Below are 21,400 nucleotides of genomic sequence, written 5' to 3'. Positions count from 1 at the left end.
TGATTCTATGTCAGTTTACTGTGAGATAAGTCATGTTGAATGTTTCCCTTAAGAAGCTCCTTTTTCCACATATATGTTGGTATATCAGCATTATAAATAAAATAACAGGGCTGGGGATGTGGCTCAAGCGGTAGCGCGCTCGCCTGGCATGCGTGCGGCCCGGGTTCGATCCTCAGCACCACATACCAACGGAGATGTTGTGTCTGCCGAGAACTAAAAAATAAATATTAAAAAAAATTCTCTCTCTCTCTCTCTCTCTCTCTCTCTCTCTTTCTCTCTCTCTCTCTCTCTCCCCTCTCTCACTCTTTAAAAAAAAATAAATAAAATAACATTATAAACCATCTCTGTTCCAAATATCACAGACAGGATAACATGAATTTAATAGCTTTACATTGCTGTGACAAAATACCTGAGACAAACAACTTTAAAAAAAATATGACAACATTCCTTCAGTGGAGGTTGACTAGTCCTGGGGTTAGGAAGAAGGGTTGGATGAGCATCTTCTACAAGTTAGTCCTCAATTGTCCTGCTTTGCTCCTCATAGGCACAGGATTTATGCACTGTCCTGCTTTTACCTTTGAAGACCCCAGAGTTCTAAGTTGTTTCAGATGTAGGGACAGGTTATCTGTCCCAAAGCAGAGCAGGCAAGAAGCAGGAGCTGAATTCCAACAGCTCCCATTTTTTCCCTCTCAGCCTGGCTGACTCCTATCCAGAAAAAGCCGTCTGTCTAGTTCAACAGAGCTCACACCATGCCTTCCGGGATTTCTAATTATTTTCTCTGTGTCCTGGTGCTCCCCACAGGAGTTGATTTTGGGAAAGAAAGGTCAGCATCTTTGAAGGGAATATTGGGTATAGTTTTGTTTCTATGCTGTAGCTATGACATGACCCAAAATATATGGGACAGCTTCCTATGTCCTATATCCTGTGGCCTAGGAGAGTTTATATAAGTGAGACAGATGGCCAACAGGTATCTATTTATTCCTACCTTGAACTTGGCTTTGTTCTGGCTGATGGGGAAAAAGAGTAAATCAATACAAGGAATTTGCCTTGGAGACAAACAACAGGTAAACAATAAAAGTAATGTGACAGCTTGATCAGAAGAGTGCTTAGCTAGGGTGAAGGGGAGGGTTTTACAGATGGGGTATTGGAGATATGGGGAGGAGATTTGTGGAAAGAGACTTTCAGGCAGAGATATCTGAAAGTTCAGTAGTCCTGAGGAAGGAATAAGTTTGGTGTACTTACAGGCAGTATCTCACAATGGTCTGCAGGTAAAGACTTGGTCCCCAGGTTGCAGTATTGGGAGGTACCATGGACCTTTAAGAGTGGGGCCTAAGGGTAAGTCCTTAGGTCATTGGGGGTCTGTCTCAAAAGGTACTATGGGGTCCCAGTCTCTTTCTCTCCTCTCTCTGTTTTCTGGTTTAAGGTATGAGCACTCATTCCAACATACACTCCTGCCATGATGTGCTATATTTAGCAGAGGCCCAAACTAATGAAGCCACCCAATTTTGGACCTGAAACTCCAGAAACCTGACGAAATAAACCTCTTTCTTTATAAGTAGACTGCATCAGGTATTTAATTACAGTCATGCATTTTTACAGGTGGGTCTTAAAATTAAAATGTTAACTATAAAGGAAACAACAAATTATTTATTTGGAATTTTATTGAGATCGCATTGAACTTATACATATTTATTACTATATATGATTATACACAAAGAAAATCCTAAAGAATCTTAAACTACTAATAGTTTTGAATACTAAGTGTTTGCCTTTGCTATTAGTGTTTTACTAGCATTAACAATGTCTTATTCATCTTAGAATCTTTATTGCCTTGAATAGGTCAAACAGAAAGAATTCACAAAATTAATACCTCTGAATGAATATATGAAGAAATGAATGAAGGAATGGTCTCAGTTCCTAAACTATAAATGCAAAATAGGTAGTTTCATTCCCAAAGCTAATGAATTGTGTACTTTTGTCAAGAAAGTATACGGAGTGCTGAGTGTAATGCATGCCTGCAATCCCAATGCTTGGGAGGCTGAGGCAGGAGGATCATGAGTTCAAAGCCAGCCTCAGCAACTTAGTGAGATCTTGTCACAAAATAAAAAAAAAAAAAAGGGGGGGCTGAGGAGGGCTGGGGATGTGGCTCAGTAGTTAAGTATCCCTTACCCACCCCGTTACGTGCCCCCCCAGAAAAGAAAGTATATCTACCAGTTCAGTAATTTGTGTTTTTTTGGCATATGAAAAGCACCAATAAATATTATGTGCCTTTGTCCTAGGGGAATGTAGATGTGAAAATATACAAAGATTAGCATCTACTTCTAAGGACTTCATGGGCAGCCAAAAGCTCATTCTTGGACTCACAGTAAGGCCCAATGTTTGACATTTTGGAGGACTGGATCTTGCATGAAGTCAGATTTCAGTTCTATGTTCATGTTACATCAGGCCATTGCCAATACTCAAAGTAGTACTTATCTCAGGGTGAAATTTTAGAATAAGAGATCTGTGTGGAATCAAAATTGGGCAAACTGTTGGTGAATACATCCATCTCTCTGGCTCTTTGGGGCCAGGAAGAACCAGTCTTCTTTCTGCCTCTTATAAATCTGTGTCATCTATATTAAGTAGCCTGAAATAACTATGAATGTGATGTTCCTGATGAATTTAAAACCTTTAATTCCTTGACATAGATCCATTCCCAAACCTGATCCTTTCAGAATCCACACTGGCCATTTTATTTCTACTTTGTCAGACATGAATCCAGATATGAATCCCTATAATACATAAATTAGATTGCTGGGGGGCTGTCACTAGCAGTCGCACACATCTTACTTCCTCCACAAAGTCTTTGTCTTGATATACCTCCTGATTGAGCTGGCCTTTCACCAATGGTCCTAGCAGGACATAGCGGTTACAGATATGTCCTTTCCCTATAGGAAGGTAACCCAATTCTACCTGCCCATGTTCCAAGCGACATATCCCCCATATACCAATCCCTGTAATGACTTCTATCTGGATCACCTTGTAAGACTGTTTAAAAACCACAGTAAAGGTCTGGCCTGTGAAGACATGTTGAGTCTTGAAGTACTTGAGGTCCAGAGAGTAGGCACATTCTGGGAGAAAAAAGTCTCGGAAGAACATGTCAGTGTAGATACGAGCAGGAGGATTGTTGGGCTTACCAAGCTTCTTTTTCTCTTCTTTCTCTTTGTAACAAGAATCCTCAGAAATAAAACCATTGTCCCAAGAGTGGAAGAGTTTGGGAGTAAGGCTAATTGGAGCTGTCTGGCCCAAGAGGAAACCAAAATTTGACAGAAGCAAGTGAGTGGGAGTGTCCTTGAGGAAGAGGAGGAAGAAAGAGGCCAGGTGGGAGAGGTCACTGGAGTGGAACACTTTCCCAGAGAATGTCAGGCTAGAGAATTCCAGGACCACCCAAGGGTATTCTTTCCAGGCTGATAATGCCCGAGAGATGGAAGAAACAAAATTAGGGGTGCAAAAAATATTATCATCCATCAACAGGAAGTAATCAGAGAGGTTGCTTGCAAAGTTCATGAGGAGGGCATAATCCACTTTCTGCCTGAAATAAAGTTCTTCACAGGGTGAGGATTGGTTTATGTTCCTCAATGAGGAGTCATCCAGAAGCCCGTGGACCACAAGCAGCTTCTTGGCCTTAATGTGTAGTGCAAAGAGGCCTGAAATATTGGCCACTGTTTGGCTGAGCCACTCAGGGTCAGGGTCTGACAGGTGCACCAGCACCACTATAGACTTCAGCTCAGCTTCTGAGGAAACTTGGAACAGGGACTGCAGGGTGTCCAGGAGGTAGCTCCCTTGGGGGCGTTGCATTGAGGAAATGCCCACTGTCAGCAGCTCTGGGAGAGACAGGGAGACCTTTAGCACTTCAGGAAGGTGGAGAGTTCCCAGGACTCTCCTAAGACCCTCCCCTTCATGCCAATCCCTGCAACAATTTCACATTTTTTCCCCTGGGAGTGTATGGTCCAGGTGAGAGTTACTAAGGGATCAGAAATTATAAAGTGGTTTCTTTTGTTCAGTACTTTGAAAGGATGTCGGGGAACCTTTGTGAAGGACTAGGCTATTTCTGATGCAGGAGGTCACCATGTAGCAAAGACAAATATGCTTAGCAAGACCTTGACTTTCAGAATGATCTCAGTCATCATAGGTCACTCAGACCTGGATTAGAGAACCTCCATGGACCCCTGCAAGCCCCAGGGTCTTGCAGGCAATGTATTGGGACACAGAGCCCACACGCCCCCTTTTCCCTCTACCTGGATCTCTCTCCCAGGGCTCCCCTGGGCTCCTCTCTCATCCTGGCTTCCCTCCCTGGGGGCCTGCCATGACTGAGCTTCACATGGGGTGGCTCCATCACAGGGTCACTATGGTCTTCTCATCCTATGGGGCATTCAAGAGGTAAACAGGAGAGAGGAAAATGCACCCAGGATTGCGACCTGCTTGGAATTCCCTAGCCTGGCCCTGGCTCACAGTGCCCTCCCATGCTTGCCAGCCACCAGCTCACTCCGCTTTGCCTTCCTCCCCTTTTCTAGTTAAAATACCTTGTCTGACCTTCGCCCAGTCTGCCTGCTCCCCCATACTCACTCTTTTCCTGGGGAAGGGCTCCAGCCAGGAGTGTGTAGTTGGCATGCTGGAGTAGAGGGGAGTTTTTCTGCATCTCCCTGAAGACCTCCAGATGGTTACTGATTTCAGAGTTGATTTGTTCCTGAACTGTCTGCTGAAGGATTTCTGTCTTTTCCATCTGAGGACAAGATAGATATGTATCAGCCATGAGGTTTATCCCCAGACCCTCTGGAGACAACTGAGGGGCACATCCCCCTTGAGGGCAGGCTGAATGAGCCCCAGGACCCAGTCACCAGGGAGAATGAATGTCAGGGCTCAGCTACCCTCTCTCTCCACCTGGTCACACCTCAAGGTGCTTCCCAGCAGAAGCCATGGCCCTGAGTGAGGCATGTGTGGCCAGGTTTGTGTGGAATGTGTCTGGGAAGTTCCTAGACCCATGCAGAGTAGACTTGCCTCTGGCCACACCCTTTCTTTACCTTCAGCAGGCTGGTCAGTGTCTCCTGAGGCCTGGGCTGGGTTCTGAGGGAGACGCTGAAGACAAGGCCTGGTCCTGTGCTCAGGGGACTCACAGCCACAGGTCAGTCTGAAGTTTTTTCTCTCGCTCAGCCTAACCACACCCAGTTCTGCACCCCTTCCCCAGGCTACCCTGTGCTTCTGTCTGGCTGATATGAGGCAGCCCAGACAAAATGTGGATTCCAAAGCCTCAGTGCACCCCATGTGTGATTTGGTCTTCTCACTTGCAGGTGTTTACAGTGGAGAAGTTACTTCAAGTCCCTTCAAGTGAGAAAAGGGATGAATTACATGTCCCCTGGCAGGTCCTGGTGAGAATGGTGGCAGCAGCCCTGTGGTTGTCATTGCCTGAGGTCCAGCCTAGAAGCACAGTCCTCTAGAGGTATCTGTGCACCACCCTCTTCACACCTAGAATGCCTCCTCCTCTCCATATCCCTATTCAGGTCCTATCCATATCTCAATGACCAGTGGAAAACGGATATTTTAAAATTATGAATTGAAAAAAGTGTGATTCAAGCTGACATGTTTCATATTTAGTGGTTTTCAATGGTGTAGAAAACCCTTATGGAATTTCTGAAGGGAAGCTCTTGAAATCCTGGAGTTTCAGACAACTCCCATCCTTATCCCTCTCCTAAGGTATCTCTTTGGTAACAAATTAGCCATTGAATCTCTCCACTTCTCTGTATCTAATCTTACTTTATTTTCTCCTGGAAATTTCTCCATTTTTTTGTCTGTTCTTTTGTACTGTCATTACTGAGTTATAACAAATTACTTTTTCTCCTGCTTCTTGATGGGCAGTTGACAGAAAATAAATTCCCTTTTATTTAGGAAAGTTCAATTAAAAATTTTAAGTTCAATTGAAAAATTTACTTTAAAAATTCACCTCTCTTTTCTGAGAGAATTTGTAGAGATTTTAGAGTATTCCACATAGACGGAGAGCTCAGTATTGACTATATTTATTTTCTCATTTAATACTTGAAAATTGGCTCCATTATCAGGTTCTGGTACTCACCCCAAAATGCTTATATTCACCCTGGTAGATTTTCTCATAGAGCAAGATATTCACGAGGGCCAGCAACATGATCACTATGATCCATTTCCAGTACATGTTAGTGTTGGATGTAGCTCTGAAGAGAAATATGCAGAGAAATATGCATCTTAAGTACCTTCTCCTCAGAGAAGCTCAAGGATGCTCTTTCTCCTTCCACTTCTATTTCTGTGTGTGTGTGTGTGTGTGTGTGTGTGTGTGTGTTGTGTTAGAGATTGAACCCCAGTAGGCACGTGCTTCACCACTGACTTACATCCCTAACCCTTTTTATTTTTATTTTTGAATTTTGAGGCAGGGTCTAAGTTGCTGAGGTTTGTCTAGAATTTGTGATCCTATTTCCTTTGAGTAGCTGGGATTATAGGCGTGCGCCACTACGCCCTGATTCCATTTCTATTTCAAGAAATCACTGTCTTAATTCTTTCCTGAGCTTCCCCCCTATACTGACACCCCTCACTCCAAGTTTTTGCCATCTTAAAATGAGAAAGACCAATCAGGGGGCTTGATTTTATTCACTTTCTACATTCTGTACCTTCTGTATGGATGACCAGATATATTGCCATTTTTTAGTGTCTATGACAGGGAGTTAACTAAAGCTGTCTTCATTCATCCAGTTAAGCTGAGGATACTTTTAGGAAAGGTGAGGAAAAAAAAAAAAGATAGGGCATGCTGTAGAAGAGAAAACCTTTTTGGAGCTGGTATCCAACCAGAAAGGCTGTCGTACCAAACAAAGGAAACCAAAAAAGAAGGCAAAGTGCTGAGATACTCTGCAGTATTCCTAAATCTTCCACTCAACTAGAGCTGCCTTTGGGGTTTTCTAGATTCTCCTTATCTCTCCTCTATCATGCTGCCTGATTTCTCAAGCTTCAACTCAATATCTCCTTCCATGCTCATGTTTGGTTGGGTTGGTAGGATGTTTATAGTCAAGTAAATATAGTAGAATACAAGTCCTTCATGGCAAGAACCATATTCTCCCAGAGTGACTGAGGTAGGAAGAAAATGGAAAGTAACCAGAAGTTTCTAGCCATTTGAGAACCCTTACCATCACAGGAGCAGTAAGTCCTTTGGAGTGGTGGTGTCTATCTGATGACTCTCAGATCACACATGCTCAAAAGGAATTAGAAGTTCCTCAGAGAGCAGGGATTTCTCTGAAACTGAAAAAGAAAATAGGCAAGGTTGAGGCCACCCAATGGCTGCAATAAGATAGCCAAACATGATCATCCTCCCCAAGAGACACCCCGTGGCAACCATTGTTCTCTCTGAATGGGGAACAGGCAGCTCCCAATCCCCACCATCACAGTAAGACCTGTTTGCAAGTGCAGGTTACCTTTGGGTGGTGACAAATTGTTGAAACCAGTTTTCTAGTAGTGGCAGAGACAGGAAGTCTCTCCAAAGATTCCATTTGCTCCCCTACATTTCCTGGCCCTCTTGCAGTTACCAAAATAGAAATCCTGTATTCAACTTTTAAATTCTGAGCAATAAATATGATAATTATAGATAAACTTTACTTGATGATGGTATTGTTTTGTTAAGAGCTCATGTTTAAAAGAACAGCCTTATGCCATACGTCATGGCTTATCTGAGACGAAGAAATAAGCTTCCTCTTCCTCTCTCTTTTCTCCTTTTACTTTCCTGCTTCTTCCTCCATCCTTTTCTGTGGAGAATGGTGACTTGGATCATGGTCTTTGATTGCCTGTGGGCTGTGGCTTGCTGCTCTGGGACCTTTCGTGCAAAGGTGCAGGACAAGATTTGCCCAGTTGCTATGGTGATGCTCAGCCTGAGGAAGTTCTGTGCAAGGCATGGAATTGTATCAGTCTTGACCTTGAGTTTAGACACAGTGGCCAGGGATAGAGAATTACGAGGGTAACTAGATAATTATAATTGCTTGCAAGAGTTTCTACCTTCAAGCCTGCCTGCTTTGAAGAAACTTTTCCACAGAAAGCCTTTTTATAATAAAACCTATATAATACATGTGCTGAGCTAGCTCTGGGTCATTGTTCCTCCATCAGAGGACCATGTCACACCTGGTCCCAGCTTTCTCTCTGTGTTTGTCCTTAATCCCCTAGCACCCCTTGCTGGTTTCTAAGGTTCAGCTGTGCAGATGGGGGCACTTTTCCTTCTCAGTTAAAAAACAAAACAAAACATTTCCTTATCCTCTTCCCTCTTTTAACCAAAACATTTTTTTGGGGGGTGGGGTGGGTACCGAGGATTGAACTCAGGGGTGCTTGACCACTGAGCCACATCCCAGCCCTATTTTGTATTTTATTTAGAGACAGGGTCACACTGAGTTGCTAAGCACCTTGTCATTGCTGAGACTGGCTTTGAACTTGTGATCTTCCTGCCTCAGCCTCCCGAGCTGCTGGGATTATAGGTGTGTGACACTGTGCCTAGCCCAAAATACTTTAAAAAAATTTTTTTAGTTGTAGATGTACAAAAGCATATTTTATAATAAGCATTTAAATTTTTTTTCATTTATATTTAACAGTGGATTGCATTACAATTCTTATTACATATATAGAGTTCAATTTTTCATATCTCTGGTTGTATACATAGTATACTCACACCAATTTGTGTCTTCATACATGTACTTTGGATAATAATGATCATCACATTCAACCATAATTAATTACCCCATGCCCCCTTCCTTTCCCTCCCACCCCTCTGCCCTATCTAGAGTTCGTCTATTGCTCCCATGCCCCCCTCCCTATCCCATTATGAATCAGCTTCCTTATATCAAAGAAAACATTTGGCATTTGTTTTTTTTGGCTAACTTCACTTAGCATTATCTTCTCTAACTCCATCAATTTACCTGCAAATGCCATGATTTTATTCTCTTTTATTGCTTAGTAATATTCCATTGTGTATATATGCCACATTTTTTTTTATCCATTCATCTACTGAAGGGCATCTAGGTTGGTTCCACAATTTAGCTATTGTGAATTGTGCTGCTATAAACATAGATGTGGCTGTGTCCTTGTAGTATGCTCTTTTTAAGTCCTTTTTTTGAGAGAGAGAGAGAATTTATTAATATTTATTTATTTTTTTAGTTCTCGGTGGACACAACATCTTTGTTTGTATGTGGTGCTGAGGATCGAACCCGGGCCGCACGCCTGCCAAGCAAGCGCGCTACCGCTTGAGCCACATCCCCAGCCCCTGTTTTTAAGTCCTTTGGGTATAAACTGAGGAGTGGGATCGCTGGGTCAAATGGTGGTTCCATTCCCAGTTTTCCAAGGAATCTCCTTACTGCTTTCCAGATTGGCTGCATCAATTTGCAGTCCCACCAGCAATGTATGAGTGTGTCTTTCCCTCTACATCCTTGCCAACACTTACTGTGGTTTTCGAGACCTGCCATTCTGACTGGAGTGAGATGAAATCTTACAGTTGATTTGCATTTCTCTAATTATTAGAGATATTGAACATTCTGTCATATATTTTTTGATTGATTGCATATCCTCTTCTGAGAAGTGTCTGTTCAGTTCCTTGGCCCATTTATTGATTAGGTTGTTTTTTTGGTGTTAAGGTTTTTGAGTGCTTTGTATATCCTAGAGATTAGTGCTCCAACTGATGTGCTTGTAGTAAAGATTTGCTCCCATTCTGTAGGCTCTATATTCACCCCACTGATTGGTTTTTTTTTTTTTTTTTTTTTTGCTGAGAAGAAGCTTTTTAGTTTGAATCCATCCCCTTAATTGATTCTTGATTTTAACTCTTATGCTATAGGAGTCTTATTAAGGAAGTTGGGGCCTAATCTGACATGATGGAGATTTGGACCTACTTTTTCTTCCATTAGGCGTAAGGTCTCTGGTTTTATTCCTAGGTCCTTGATCCACTTTGAGTTGAGTTTTGTGCATGGAGATAGATAGAGATTTAATTTCATTTTGTTACATGTAGATTTCCTATTTTCCCAGCACCACTTGTTGAAGAGGCTATTTTTTTCTTCAATATGTTTTTGGCACCTTTGTCTAATATGAGATAACTGTAATTATGTGGGTTTGTCTCTGTGTCCTCTATTCTGTACCATTGGTCTACAGGTCTATTTTGATGCCAATACCATGCTATTTTTGTTACTATTGCTGTGTAGTATAGTTTAACTTCTGGAATAGTAATGCCACCAGCTTCACTCTTCTTGCTAAGAATTGCTTTGGTTATTCTGGGTCTCTTATTTTTCCAACTGAATTTCATGATTGCTTTTTCTATTTCTATGAGGAATGTCATTGGGCTTTTTATTGGGATTGCATTGAATCTGTAGACTGCTTTTGGTAGTATGATCATTTTGACAATATTAATTCTTCCTATCCAAGAACAAGGTAGATCTTTCCATCTTCTAAGGTATTCTTTAATTTCCTTCTTTAGCATTCTGTAGTTTTTTATTGTATAGGTCTTTCATCTCTTTGTTGATTACCAAGTATTTGGTATTTTTTTTGAAGCTATTGTAAATGGGGTGGTTTTCCTAGTTTCTCTTTCTGAGGATTTGTCACTGATATACAGAAATGCCTTTGATTTATGGGTGTTGATTTTATATCCTGCTACATTGCTGAATTCATTTATTAGTTCTAGAAGATTTCTGGTGGAATGTTTTGGGTCTTGAGGCATAGAATCATATCATCAGCAAATAGTGATAATTTGAGTTCTTTTTAAAATTTTTTGGTTATAGTTGGACACAACACCTTTATTTCACTTGTTTATTTTTGTATATGGTGCTGAGGATCGAACTCAGGGTCTCAAATGTGCGAGGCGAGTGCTCTACCGCTGAGCCACAGCACTAGCCCCTTGAGTTCTTCTTTTCCTATCCATACCTCTTTAATTTCTTTTGTCTATCTAATTGCTCTGGCTAGAGTTTCAAGAACTATGTCAAATAGAAGTAGTGAAAGAGGGCATTCCTGTCTTGTTCCAGTTTTTAGAGGGAATGTTTTCAAGTTTTTTTCTATTTAGAATGATGTTGGCCTGGGGCTTAGAATAGATAGCTTTTACAATGTTGAGATATGTTCCTGATATTCCTAGTTTTTCTAGTGTTTTGAATATGATGGGGGTGCTGTATTTTGTCAAATGCTTTCTTTGCATCTATTGAGATGATCATATGATTTTTATTTTTGAGTCTATCGATGTGATGAATTATATTTATTGATTTCCCATTCCTATTACTGTAAAATGAATGAACAAATCAATGAATAAAATGAATAAAAAGCAGCCTACAAATAGAAAAGACCAGCTTTAGGTCAAATAGATTGAAAGTTAATAATAAAGAAGGGCATTATACATTAATACAAATTTCAATGTAGTGGGAAAATATAATAATTACAAACTTGTAAGCACCCAATGTCACATCATCAAAATATATAAAAAAATGAAAGAATTGGAGGGAGAAATAAGCAGTTCTACAATTATATTCAGAGACTTAAATAATCCATTTTCTTTTCTTTCTTTCTTTCTTTTTTTTTTTTTTTTTTTTTTTTTTTTGTGCTGCTGGGATTGAACCCAGGGCCTTGTGCATGCATGCAAGGCAAGTATTCTACCAACTGAGCTATATCCCCAGCCCCAATAACCCACATTCAATAATGAATAGAATAATTGAATCATGAAGAAAGAGAAAATAAGAACAGACTGATAATTAGTAAGGCGATTGAATCAATGATTAAAAAAAAATCCTGACAAATAAAATCCTTCAGTCTGATGCTTCACTGGTGAATTCCACTGAACATTTAAAAAACTAACAATCCTTTTCAAACTCTTCCAAAAAATGTAAGAGGTAGGAACTCTTCCTAAGTCATCATGTGAGGCTGCTAATACCCTGAAACCAAAGCCAGCAAGACACCACATGAAAACTACAGACCAATATTCTTTTTTTTTTTAAAGAGAGAGTGAGAGAGGAGAGAGAGTGAGAGAGAGAGAGAGAGAGAGAGAGAGAGAGAGAATTTTTTAATATTTATTTATTTATTTTAGTTCTCGGCAGACACAACATCTTTGTTGGTATGTGATGCTGAGGATTGAACCCGGGCCGCATGCATGCGAGGCGAGCGTGTTACCGCTTGCGCCACATCCCCAGCCCCCACACCAATATTCTTTATGAACACTGTTGCATAAACCCTTAATGAAACACTAGCAAGCAGAATTAAGCAGCATCTTAAGAAGTATACATGGGCTGTGTGTGGTGACGCACACCTATAATCCCAGCAGCTCGGGAGGCTGAGGCAGGAGGATCAAGAGTCCAAAGCCAGTCTAAGAAATTTAGTGAAGCCCTAAGCAACTTAGTGAGTGAGACCCTGTCTCAAAATAAAGAATAAAAGTGGGCTGGGATGTGGCTCAGTTGGTAGAATACTTGCCTTGCATGCACAAGGCCCTGAGTTCAATCCCTGGTACCAAAAGGAAAAAAAAAATGAATTATATGTGATGACCAATGGTGATATGCTCCTGGAATGCAAGAATGGCTCTACGTATTAAAAGTGATCAATGTAATATACCACATTAACAGAATGAAGAGGAGGCGCATGACTATCTCAACTGATGCAGATTGTCAAAAGCTTTGGACAAAATTCAATACTTTTTCATGATAAAAACACTCAACAAGCTAGGAATAAAAAGAAACTACCTAACATGATAAAAGCCATAGATTAAAAAAAAAAACCTCATAGTGAACATTAGACTCAAGGGAGAAAAATGAAAGCTTTTCCTCTAAAATCAAGAAAAGGAGAAGAATGACCATTTTGGTCATTTCTATTCAACATCATACTAGATGTTCTAACTAGAACAATAAGGCAAGAAAAAGAAATAACAGGAATCCTAATGGGAAAGGAAGAAGAAAAAATGATCTGTTAACAGGTGATATGATCTTTTAAGTAGAAAACCCGAAATGTTTTTTAAAAACCTGTTAGACCGGGGCTGGGGATGTGGCTCAAGCGGTAGTGCGCTCGCCTGGCATGCGTGCGGCCCGGGTTCGATCCTCAGCACCACATACCAACAAAGATGTTGTGTCCGCCGAGAACTAAAAAAATAAATAAATAAATATTAAAAATTCTCTCTCTCCTCTCTCACTCTCTTTAAAAAAAAAACAAAACCTGTTAGACCTAAAAAATGAATTCAGCACATTAGCAGGATACAAAATCAACGCAAAAAGTCAGTTGCAAATCTATATACTAACAATTAAAAGCCAGGCATGGTGGCACAAGCCTGTGGTTTCAGTCCCAACATTGTGGAGGCTAGGTGGGAGGATCGCTTAAGCCCAGGAAATCAAGACCAGCCTGAGAGAGAGAGAGAGGGAGAGAGGGAGAGAGGGATACAGGGAGAGGGTAAGAGAGAGAGAGAAAGAAGAAGGGGAGAGAATTCTATTTATTATAGCATCAAAGAGAATAAAGTATTAGTAATAAGGCAAGGACATGAAATCTTGTGTGATAAAACTACAAGTATTGCCAAATAAAATCAAAGAACGCGTAATTCATGTTCGATCATTGTAAAACTTAAAATTGTTAAGATGTCAATTTTGCATAATCTTATGCATTCAATACAATCTCTATTAAAAATCCCATATTTTTTCAGAATACAAACACCCTTCCTAAAATTCATAAGGAATTTCAAGGAACCTTGAACAGGCAAACCAATCTTGAAAAGAACAAAGTTGGGAGACTCACACTTCCTAATTTCAAAACTTACTATAAAGTTTCAGTAATCAAAACAGTGTTGTCTTGTCATAAAGACATACAGACCAACAGAATCATTAGAAAGCTCAGAAGTAAATGTTCATGGTAATGATTTTCTTTTTTTTTAATAAATATTTTTTAGTTGTCAGTGGACTTACTTTCTTTCTTTCAGGTGTTGAGATTTGAACCCAGTGCCTCACACATGCTAGGCAAGCACTCTACCACTGAGCTACAACCCCAGCCTAGTAATGATTTTCAACAAGGGAGCCAATGCCATTCAATGGGGGAAAGGACAGTCTTTTTCAACAAATGTTGAAAGTAGATATTCACATGCAGATATTCACATTTGCCTTATATCAAATACAAAATTAAATTAAAATGGACTCAAATTTTGAGAGATAAAACTAGACATCTCTTGAAGCAAACATAGGCAAAATCTTCAAATACTGGATTTGGTAAGATTTCTTAGATATGACACTAAATGCATTGTCAACAAAAGAAAGAATAAAACAAATTGCATTTCATGAAAATTAAAAAATTTGATGCATTAAAAAAAAGGACATCATGGGGCTGGGGATGTGGCTCAAGCGGTAGCGCCCTCGCCTGGCATGCGTGCGGCCCGGTTTCGATCCTCAGCACCACATACAAAAACAAAGATGTTGTGCCCGCCGAAAACTAAAAAATAAAGATTAAAAAAAAAAGACACCATCAACAAAGTAAAGGTGCAACCCACAAAATAGGAGAAAATGTTTGCTAGTTATGTACCTGATAAGTAGGTAGAGAAGGTACATAATATATAGAGAGCTCCTAAAACTCAATGACAAAAAAAGAATAACCTAAGTGAAAGACTTGAATAGACATTACTCCTAAGAAGGTATGCAAATAAATAATAGGCACATGAACAGATGCTCAACATGAGTAATCATCAGGCAGTACAAATCAAACCACAGTGAAATACTACTTCATACCTATTAGGATGGCTACTATCAAAAACAGAAGCTGGGCGCAATGGTGCATGTCTATAATCCCAGTGGCCACAGACGCAGGAGGTTTGTAAGTTCAAAGCCAGCCTCAGCAATTTAGTGAGACCCTAAGCAACTTATCAAGATCCTGTCTCAAAATAAAGAATAAAAATGGAACTGGGCACGGTGGCACATGCCTATAATCCCAGGGGCTCAGGAGGCTGAGACAGGAGAATCATGAGTTCAAAGCCAGCCTTAGCAATGGCGATGGGCTAAACAACTCAGTAAGACCCTGTTTCTAAATAAAATGCAAAATAGGGCTGGGGATGTGGCTTAGTGGTTGAGTGGCCTTGAGTCCAATCCCTGGTGCCAAAACAAAAAACAAACAAACAAACAAAAAAAAACTAGAACAGAACAAAAGAAAACAAACAAACAAACAAAAAACACCAGCAGTGGAGATGATCACAAGTTTGAGGCCAGGCTTGGTGATTTAGTGAGGCAACTTAGTGAGACCCTGTCTCAAAACAAAAATGAAAGAACTGGGGATGTGGCTTAGTGGTACAGCACCACTGTATTTAATCCCCAGTACCAAAAGAAGGAGAATGAGGAAGAGGAGGAAGAAGGAGGAGGAGAAGAAGACAAGGAAGGAGGAGGAGGAGGAGGAAGGAGGAGGAGGAAGGAGAAGGAGAAGGAGAAGAAGAAGAGGAAAGCAGGATTTCCAAGGCATATTTGTGTGCTCATGTTTATAGCTGCATTGTGTATAATAGCTAAAAGAAGGAAACAAACAAATGGCCACAGACTGATGAATGTGTTACCAGCCATACTCTTTATTTCTCGGGATCCCACTCTTCTTGAAACCATTTCATTGAGGATCCACTTTCTTAGCTTCCTTCCTAACTCCCTGGCCCTCTCACTGTAAGAAAGCTCTTTGTTCTTTCTCCATAAGTTGTATTCTCTTAATCCTCTGTGTTTGGGAGGGGCATCTGTCCAAGTAGGTGCTGCTTACTGATTTTGCTTTTGTAAACTGTTATTAATCTTGAGAGGTTTCAGAATCATATTATAATTTACCAGAGGCATGGCCGAAGTTAACCACAAAATGGGATCAGAATTTGTATTATCATGTCTGAAGGGCAGACCAGAGCAAGTCAGAAAATGGACACAATCTTCCTCAGCTGCATAATTCTATGCTTACTGACCCAGTCAACTTTGGGAGCCATTTGGGCATTTGTGTTGTCTCCTCCATCTGAGAATATCTGCTTCATTTCTTTGTTCTGGTAACATGGGAGCTCTGGGATGTAGAAAACCAAACATATAGAAAATGGAGATACATTTCTATCTATAAACACTCTATTTGCAGCTTATATAGCTAATTGAGAACTCTGGGAATTTTCAAGTTTTATCCATGCTGTAATACAAATCAATTAGGAGGTCATTGGTTTTCCTGGAAAGTAAGTTTCAATGGACAAATAAGTTTTGAAGCCAGAATTTGGATACATAACAAATGACTAGGTGGTGAAGAAACAAAGACCATGAGTTAAAACTGTTAGTACTAGTCACAAACAGTAGGTAGAGAAGGTACTGTGTGTGTTATTTGGATATTTCAAAGACATAAAAGAATTGTGTATATTTGGAAATTAGAGAAAGGAGCCTCTAAGTAGGAAAAACATACTCAATTCTGTAATTCCTGATGTGTTTCAGTTTTGCAGTCAATTTTTATTAGTTCCCTCAATCTTGATGTTATACTGCCACCATGTGGTATAGACTTTACTCTACACTAGGAGTTGGCAACCTGATGTAAAGAGCCAGATGGCAAATATTTTAGAGTTTGAGTATCTTATGGTCTTTGTCACAAGAACTCAATTGCCCTTGTAGGATGAAAATAACCGCAGATAGCTCTTTGAGGAAGAATTGTTCGTAGCTGTAGCAGAACTCTGATCCGCTGGCTCCTGCTTCTAATTCTCTGGTGTTTTTTTAAAAAACACAGGAAAGAAATCAGTGGAAGAAGAGGTGGAAATTCATTAAATTAGAATTACTCTAACAAGTCACAATGGAAAACCTCTGGCAAAGATGTGTGTTGACTTGATCAGAGATTCAGAGGAAAAGGATCTCAAAACAAAGGAACAGCTGAAGACCTCTACCAAAATTCTAAGAATCACTCTCAAGAAAACTCCCTGGGGTAGTTAGAGGTTCTAAGTTTCAGTAGAATCCCATATGCACCCACATGAGAATCCAGATGAGACTCTGCAAGCGGCTCACTGACTCACACAGTCCTTCTGAGACAGTGAGAAGATAACTCCCATCACCATCAGGCCAGGTGTCGAGGCTTAAATCACAATTGTAGATGATTAATCAAGTTTTGGAAATTGGTTATCAGTTGTTTAAAAAAGAGAGAAGGAAGTAACCACAGATAAAACATAAATGAATAGGCCTATATGTGTTCTAATAAAATCTTTTTTGTTGTTGTTGTTGGTCGTTCAAAACATTACATAGTTCTTGATATATCATATTTCACAGTTTGATTCAAGTGGGTTATGAACTCCCATTTTTACCCCGTATACAGATTGCTGAATCACATCATTTACACTTCCATTGATTTACACATTGCCATTCTAGTGTCTCTTATATTCTGCTGCCTTTCCTATCCTCTACTATCCCCCCTCCCCTCCCCTCCCCTCCCCTCTTCTCTCTCTACCCCCTCTACTGTAAATCATTTCTTCCACTTGTATTATTCTTCCCTTACCCCTCACTTCCTCTTGTATGTAATTTTGTATAACCCTGAGGATCACCTTCCATTTCCATGCATTTTCCCTTCTCTCTCCCTTTCCCTCCCACCTCTCATCCCTGTTTAATGTTAATCTTCTTCTCATGCTCTTCGTCCCTACTCTGTCCTTAGTTACTCCCCTTATATCAAAGAAGACATTTGGCATTTGTTTTTTAGGGATTGGCTAGCTTCACTTAGCATAATCTGCTCTAATGCCATCCATTTCCCTCCAAATTCTATGATTTTGTCATTTTTTAATGCAGAGTAATACTCCATTGTGTATAAATGCCACATTTTTTTATCCATTCATCTATTGAAGGGCATCTAGGTTGGTTCCACAATCTTGCTATCGTGAATTGTGCTGCTATGAACATCGATGTAGCAGTGTCCCTGTAGCATGCTCTTATTAGGTCTTTAGGGAATAGACCGAGAAGGGGAATAGCTGGGTCAAATGGTGGTTCCATTCCCAGCTTTCCCAGGAATCTCCATACTGCTTTCCAAATTGGCTGCACCAATTTGCAGTCCCACCAACAATGAACAAGTGTACCCTTTTCCCCACATCCTCGCCAGCACTTGTTGTTGTTTGACTTCGTAATGGCTGCCAATCTTACTGGAGTGAGATGGTATCTTAGGGTGGTTTTGATTTGCATTTCTCTGACTGCTAGCGATGGTGAGCATTTTTTTCATGTACTTGTTGATTGATTGTATGTCCTCCTCTGAGAAGTGTCTGTTCAGGTCCTTGGCCCATTTGTTGATTGGGTTATTTGTTATCTTATTGTCTAATTTTTTGAGTTCTTTGTATATTCTGGATATTAGGGCTCTATCTGAAGTGTGAGGAGTAAAGATTTGTTCCCAGGATGTAGGCTCCCTATTTACCTCTCTTATTGTTTCTTTTGCTGAGAAAAAACTTTTTAGTTTGAGTAAGTCCCATTTGTTGATTCTAGTTATTAACTCTTGCGCTATGGGTGTCCTATTGAGGAATTTGGAGCCCGACCCCACAGTATGTAGATCATAGCCAACTTTTTCTTCTATCAGACGCCGTGTCTCTGATTTGGTATCAAGCTCCTTGATCCATTTTGAGTTGACTTTTGTGCATGGCGAGAGAAAGGGATTCAGTTTCATTTTGATGCAAATGGATTTCCAGTTTTCCCAGCACCATTTGTTGAAGATGCTATCCTTCCTCCATTGCATGCTTTTAGCCCCTTTATCAAATATAAAGTAGTTGTAGTTTTGTGGATTGGTTTCTGTGTCCTCTATCCTATACCATTGGTCCACCTGCCTGTTTTGGTACCAGTACCATGCTGTTTTTGTTACTATTGCTCTGTAGTATAGTTTGAAGTCTGGTATCGCTATACCGCCTGATTCACACTTAGCATTGTTTTTGCTATTCTGGGTCTTTTATTTTTCCATATGAATTTCATGATTGCTTTATCTATCTAATAAAATCTTGTTTACAAAATCAAGTTAGGAGTCAGATTTGGCCTGCAGCCCCTGGTCCTTGACCTAAACCAGTGGTTTCTAACATATGGGCTAAATATTAAAGTTACTTGGGGAGTGGCTTCTAAAAATGTACGTACCCAGAAACTTTGGGACCAGGTCACTGGTCCCTGATAAAAATTTCACCAGGAAGTCTGTTGTGCATCAAGGTTGAGAATTACTGACTTAAATGCATATACTTCTAGTTGTATGTGTGGCTAATATTTGTTGAGTATTATTATATACTAGATACTGAGCCCAGAGCTTTCCTCATGTTATACTGTTTAATCCTCAAAACTTAATGAATTGGGTACCATTATCATGCCCATTTCATAGGCAGGGAAACTGAATTTTTGTGAGATTAAGTAATTTGCTCAAGGTCAAATAGCTGCTAACAGGAAGACCAGTGATTCAAACCTAGAGATCTGCCACTGAAGCCTGAGTTTCCTATCAGAAGGCTATTCCTTTTGTTATTATGAAACACACTCAACTGCAATTTAACTATTCTTACCATATGTTATATTTTAAATAAGGCATAGGAAGTTAGTCACAACATTTTCCCCCGGATTTAGTATTATTTTGCTAGTGGCACTGAATTGTTATTTTGAATCAAATTCTTCTCAGACCTCAACCACCTTTGGCACATCATAGAAATTCATTTTTAAGTACCCTTTTGGGTTGTTTCTATCTTACAGATTTTCTCCATTTTAACCATTTGATTATATATCTGCTTGAGCTATTAGTATATTTTCAGGCTATTAGTGGCAATAATAAGGTAAAGGCTTAGTATGATTTTCTTCATTTTAGAGGTGATACATTATAGTTGTTTTATATATAGACTTTGAAGACAGTCTTCAGTTTGAATTCTGACCCTGCCATTTATAAGCTAAGCACTTGTGTTAATATTGTGTTGCTGTGACCAAAATACCTGACATAAACAACTTAATGGAAGAAAACTTATTTTATTTTTTCAGGAAAAGCTTATTTTGACTCACAGTTTCAGAAGATTTCAGACCATAGTTGGCTGACTTCCTTGCTCTGGGCTTGAGGTGAGGCAGAACATCATGGCAGAAGAGCATGGCAGAGGAAAGCTGGCTCAGCTCATGGCAGCCAGGAAGTAGGTGAGAAGGAAGGTCTGCAAAGAAGATAAACCCTTCTAGAACATGCCCCCATTGACTTATTTCCTCCATCTTAGTTCCATCTCCCAGTAGTCTTTTCAATCATCAATGAACTAAACTACTGATTAGTCAAAGCCCTTGTGATCCAATCACTTCCCAAATGCCCACCTCTGAACACATGAGACTTTGAGGGTCATCTCAGATCCAAACTGTAACAGTACTCAACAAATATCTGCTTCTCTTCTAACACTTTAATCAATTGAAATGGGCTGTTTTGCCTTTGACTCTTCCATGTAATCTCTTTATGCAGTAGCAGCAAAAAGTAATTGGTTACCCAAAGTGTCTTTAAATAGCCACACTTTTATCACCACCACCACCATCACCCAATAATAATAGCTGATGTTTATTTAGTATGTATTATGTGCTATTTTATATGCTTTTATGGATTTATTAACTTAATTACTTCATTAATCCCATGAAGTAGGAGTTATTTTCTCCAATTTATAGGCAAGGAAAATGGGGTAACTTTTCCAAGGCCACATAGATAATAAGTGGTAGAGACAGGTTTTTGAACTCAAGCAAGTATGACTTCATAATTTGTGCCATCCTCTCCTTTTAAGATATTGCTTCATATTGCTAAACTGCCTCCAAGAGGAAATTTCACTGTTATGTATTTCATCAAAAATGTGAGAGAACAATTTTCCAATGTCTCTAAAGCAATGATTGTCAGGCTTTAGGATTTCCCAGGCTACTAAAATTCAACCAATATAGATTTCTAGCAAAAATATAGATTTACCACCTTTAAATTTTGACAAGAAAGGACTTTAAAACTCAAACATTCCCTACCATCATTTACTATTAGCACAAAATAAAGGACAATTTAATAGCAAAAAAGGAGGGTAGACATAATATATAAAGATAGCATTCCACTATTATATGTATTCATAAATTATCCTTAAATGCCTTTGTTGAGGAGAAAGTTTAGTCTCCTTCCTAATTATCAGGGTTAAACAACTTCCGTTTAAATATAATAGCAACTTTAGTAACTTTTACAACTCATCTTTCTAGAAAGAACCTGTATCTTTGAGTCTGGAAATTAACAATTCCATTAATTCAGTTGTTGCTTTTTAATGAAAGGAGGACTAAAAGTTCTATGGATCTTTTGTACTAAAGTGGCCACAGGACTGAGTCCAAGAGGTCTTGCTTAAGATCTTTCCAGTCTTCAAATTTTCAAAGATGAAATAGCTTTCAGAATTAGCACTTCTTTCATTCTAGTACCTTAAAAATGGTAACTATCTTGTTGAAAATTGAGAGCA

The 21,400-nt window shown here is 39.7% G+C and overlaps 1 protein-coding gene across 2 annotated transcripts in view; it reads right to left on the bottom strand.

Annotated features, from left to right (window-relative positions):
• Nucleotides 1–1,673: 1,673 nt before the first annotated feature.
• The window catches only part of LOC308651434 (alpha-1,3-mannosyl-glycoprotein 4-beta-N-acetylglucosaminyltransferase-like protein MGAT4E), a 20,905-nt gene continuing 1,178 nt past the window's right edge, over nt 1,674–21,400 (bottom strand). The window contains exons 2-6 of one of the 2 annotated variants that reach the window (XM_081298465.1): nt 19,962–20,101; nt 7,182–7,293; nt 6,107–6,221; nt 4,606–4,762; nt 1,674–3,863 (exon numbers count right to left, since the gene is read on the bottom strand). In XM_081298465.1, the coding sequence (XP_081154591.1) occupies nt 2,746–3,863; nt 4,606–4,762; nt 6,107–6,202 (1,371 nt within the window). In that variant the 5' untranslated portion in view covers nt 6,203–6,221; nt 7,182–7,293; nt 19,962–20,101 and the 3' untranslated portion in view covers nt 1,674–2,745. The remainder of the gene's footprint in view (nt 3,864–4,605; nt 4,763–6,106; nt 6,222–7,181; nt 7,294–19,961; nt 20,102–21,400) is intronic. The other variant, XM_081298466.1, reaches the window with a different exon arrangement.

The sequence above is a fragment of the Spermophilus citellus genome (genome assembly GCF_964194105.1).
Source record: "Spermophilus citellus genome assembly, chromosome: 6".
Taxonomy (NCBI): domain Eukaryota; kingdom Metazoa; phylum Chordata; class Mammalia; order Rodentia; family Sciuridae; genus Spermophilus; species Spermophilus citellus.
The sequence above is the reverse complement of the archived record's forward strand: the minus strand, read 5'-3'. Positions and strand labels throughout refer to the sequence as shown.